This window comes from Carlito syrichta, unplaced genomic scaffold, assembly GCF_000164805.1.
Source record: "Carlito syrichta isolate Samal-C Ts95f unplaced genomic scaffold, Tarsius_syrichta-2.0.1 Scaffold304603, whole genome shotgun sequence".
NCBI classification, from domain to species: Eukaryota; Metazoa; Chordata; class Mammalia; order Primates; family Tarsiidae; genus Carlito; species Carlito syrichta.
This window is the reverse complement of record NW_007248699.1, coordinates 75,023-78,135: the sequence shown is the minus strand read 5'-3', so window position 1 is coordinate 78,135 and position 3,113 is coordinate 75,023. Positions and strand designations below refer to the sequence as shown.

Below are 3,113 nucleotides of genomic sequence, written 5' to 3'. Positions count from 1 at the left end.
GGCCTCGGAGCGACCGTTGATTGGCCAGCGGCCGGCGTCTGCAGGAGAAGGGCGGGGAGGCGCGTGCGCGCTGATGCGCGAGGCTCGGCGGGCGCTGCAGAGTGTCTGGCCGCGGCTGCGGTCGTTTTTATACCTTCCCGCGCGGACGCCGGCGCTGCCAACGGAAGGGCGGGAGGGGCGGCGCGTGATTAGGTTAGCGAAGGTGTGAGGGCGCAGAGGGTGGGGCGGTGGCCATTGGGGGCGGGGCCTGCGTGCCCCTCCCGCCCCACCCGCCTTGGCTGGCTGCTGGGGTCGTGCGGCCGTGGGATGGGGCCGTGGGGGCCCGCAGTTTCCTGGTGGAGCCGCTTGGAGTTGTCCTTTCCGCATCTCGCCCTGCGGCCCGGTCGACCCAGGCGATGAACGGCTGGGCGGCGGGTCTGGCCCTCGGAGGGGCGGAAGTCTCTCGGGTGCGGCCTTGGCGGTGTAGCCAGGCTACAGACACCGCAAACCCGCGGGGTTTGGTTTTGGTTTCGGTTCTTTCCCTGGAGATGGAGTGAGCAGAATTTTTGGTCTCCGTTTATAACCCAAGTTAGCGATTATCTTATTTTGCTAATCATATTCTTTAAAATTTAAAAATCTTGCTTGACATATTTTTGACAATTTGTCAATGAAAACCAATGCGCCCTTTCATGGCTCTTTGAAGATACCCTCAATGAGTGGCAAAACCAAACTCGTGAAAGTGTCCTGCGTCCCAAATGTGATTTCCCTGACCCCAAGGAACCGAGACCCCTCCCTTGGAGACCCCTCCCTTCTTTCAGTGGCTAAAACGATTTCTCGCAGGTAGTTCTTGACAGTGATTGCTACCTGGACGCGCTGTTTTCCGGTAGCTCCCCTGTAGCGCTGATTCTCTGGGCTTAGAGCAGCACCCCTACTTTGTTGATTTTTTAAAAATTTGTAGTCCCACTCTGTTGCCCACGCTGGAGTGCAGTGGCAGCTCATGGCCACTGCAGCCTCACCTGCTGGGCTCCGGCGATCCTTCGCTTCAGCCTTCCAAGTAGCTGAAACCACAGGTGTGCACCACCAAGTCTGGCTAATTTTTTGATTTATTGTAGAAACAAGGTCTCACCAAGTTGCCCAGGCTGGTCTCGAACCCCCCGGACTCAGGCAGTCCTCTTGCCTGGGCCTCCCAAAGTGCTGGGATTACAGGCTGAGCCAAGGTGCCCAGGCGATTATTATTTTATTTTGTAGAGCTAGGGTCTCTCTATATCACCCAGGCTGGTCTCAAACTCCTCGGCTCAAGCGATCCTCCCTTCTCAGCCTCCCAAAGCACTGGGATTACAGGCGTGAACCACTGAGCCTGGTGATTTTTTTTTTTTTTAAATGGAGACAGGGTCTAGCTATGTTTCCCAGTCTGGGTTTGAACTCCTGGGCTCAAGCGATCTGCCTTACCCTCTCCAGTAGCTAGGACTACAGGGGTACTTCTTCTTCGGTGTTTAAATGTTCTAGCTTTGTAGACTAAATTTAGCCAGGTAATCCTCTTCCCCCAGCCGTAGGCTCTGCTGCCATGAAGGTGAAGATTAAGTGCTGGAACGGTGTGGCCACTTGGCTCTGGGTGGCCAATGATGAGAACTGTGGCATCTGCAGGATGGCGTTTAATGGCTGCTGTCCGGACTGTAAGTGTCTCTCCCTGTGCTCTCTGAGCCTGTCTGCTGGTCCAGGTTTGGTGGCTCCTGGTAAAATATCAGAACAAAATCTCTGTTTTAGTTTCCTTTTCCTGAAGATATGTTTTTAGAAAAAAGCTAGGTAGTTGGACCCATGTTTGTGTAAAGATTCTGTCGAGTTTGATAGGATCAAACTTAGCTATGAAACATATGGGATTAAAAAGATTTGTTTAAAACTTCCTATTTGAAAATTCTCAAAATTAAATGATGTAAGGACATCCTCTGCCCAGCACACTGAAGAACAGTGAATAACTTGTTTCTGTATTTGCTTTGTTTTTGTGCCTGAATACTTTTAAATAAATTGTAAACATGCAGTCTCACCCCACACTTCAGCCCTAGGTTTTTTAATCCAGCACTGTTGTAACATCTAAAATTTGACAGCCATTCCTGATACTAGTTTCACTGTCCCCAGATGTCTTTTCATGGTAGGGTGGTGTGAGCCAGGATTTAGCATTTCAGTATTGCTCCATCCCTCAGTTCTCTAATCTAGAACAGTCCCTCTATCCACTTTTACTTTTTTCAAGGCATTTGACTCCTTTAAAAACTTGGTGTGTTGTCTTGCAGTATGTCTTGCAGATTGTTTCTTTGTGGTATCGTTTGCGTGTTCCTATGTCCCAGGTACATCTGTGAAGTGGAAATATTGGATACACTTATGTTAAAAGCAGATTTTTACACCAGTGAATTTGGTTTTTAGTGAGATTCAAATGAACATGAAGCACAAGTAAGGCTCAGGGCTTTGCCTAGAGGGAGGACAAGAGCGACTCCCTAGAGGACAGTGGGTCATGAGGAGGACTGAGAATCTCCTCCTCACTGCCCCAAGTAACAAGGCCTGTTTTTGCAGAGTCAAGTGAATATCCAGGATGATAACAGGACTTTGCCCCTTCTTTATTTTGTTTGTTTGTTTGTTTTTGGTTTTTTGAGTTGGAGTCTCACTCCGTTGCCCAGGCTGGAGTGCAGTGGCACGGTCATGGCCACCCCAGTGTCAACCTGCTGGGCCCTGACGATCCTTCTGCCTCAGCCTTCCAAGTAGCTGGAACTACAGGCGCATGCTACCATACCCGGCTAATTTTTGATTTATTGTAGAGACGAGGTCTCGCCAAGTTGCCCAGGATCGTCTCGCACCCATGGGCTCAGGCAATCCACTTGCCTCGGCCTTCCAAAGTACTGGGATTATAGGCCAAGCCACCAAACCCGTCTTCTCTTCTTTATTTTTATTTTTTATTTTTTTTTTTAAGTTGGAGTCTCACTCTGTCACCCAGTCTGGAGTGCAGTGGCCGCTTCTGGCCACCACAGCCTCAACCTGCTGGACTCCGGCTATCCTTCCGCCTCAGCCTTCCAAGTAGCTGGAAGGCACGCGCTACCATGCCTGGCTGATTTTTTATTTATTGTAGAGATGAGGTCTCACCAAGTTGC

General features: G+C 50.3%; 2 protein-coding genes across 8 annotated transcripts in view; one reads left to right on the top strand and one right to left on the bottom strand.

Annotated features, from left to right (window-relative positions):
• Nucleotides 1-366, bottom strand: part of ALYREF (Aly/REF export factor) — a 4,217-nt gene extending 3,851 nt beyond the window's left edge. The window contains exon 1 of the mRNA XM_008060426.1: nt 4-366. Coding sequence (XP_008058617.1) covers nt 4-366 — 363 coding nt within the window. The remainder of the gene's footprint in view (nt 1-3) is intronic.
• ANAPC11 (anaphase promoting complex subunit 11) overlaps nt 68-3,113 on the top strand; it is an 8,432-nt gene continuing 5,386 nt past the window's right edge. For 2 of the 7 annotated variants that reach the window (XM_021713582.1, XM_021713580.1), the window contains exons 1-2: nt 68-180; nt 1,533-1,652. In XM_021713582.1, the coding sequence (XP_021569257.1) occupies nt 1,544-1,652 (109 nt within the window). In that variant the 5' untranslated portion in view covers nt 68-180; nt 1,533-1,543. Of the gene's footprint in view, nt 203-660; nt 699-1,526; nt 1,657-3,113 lie in introns of those variants that run through there. The other 5 variants (XM_021713583.1, XM_021713581.1, XM_008060417.2 and 2 more) reach the window with 4 other exon arrangements.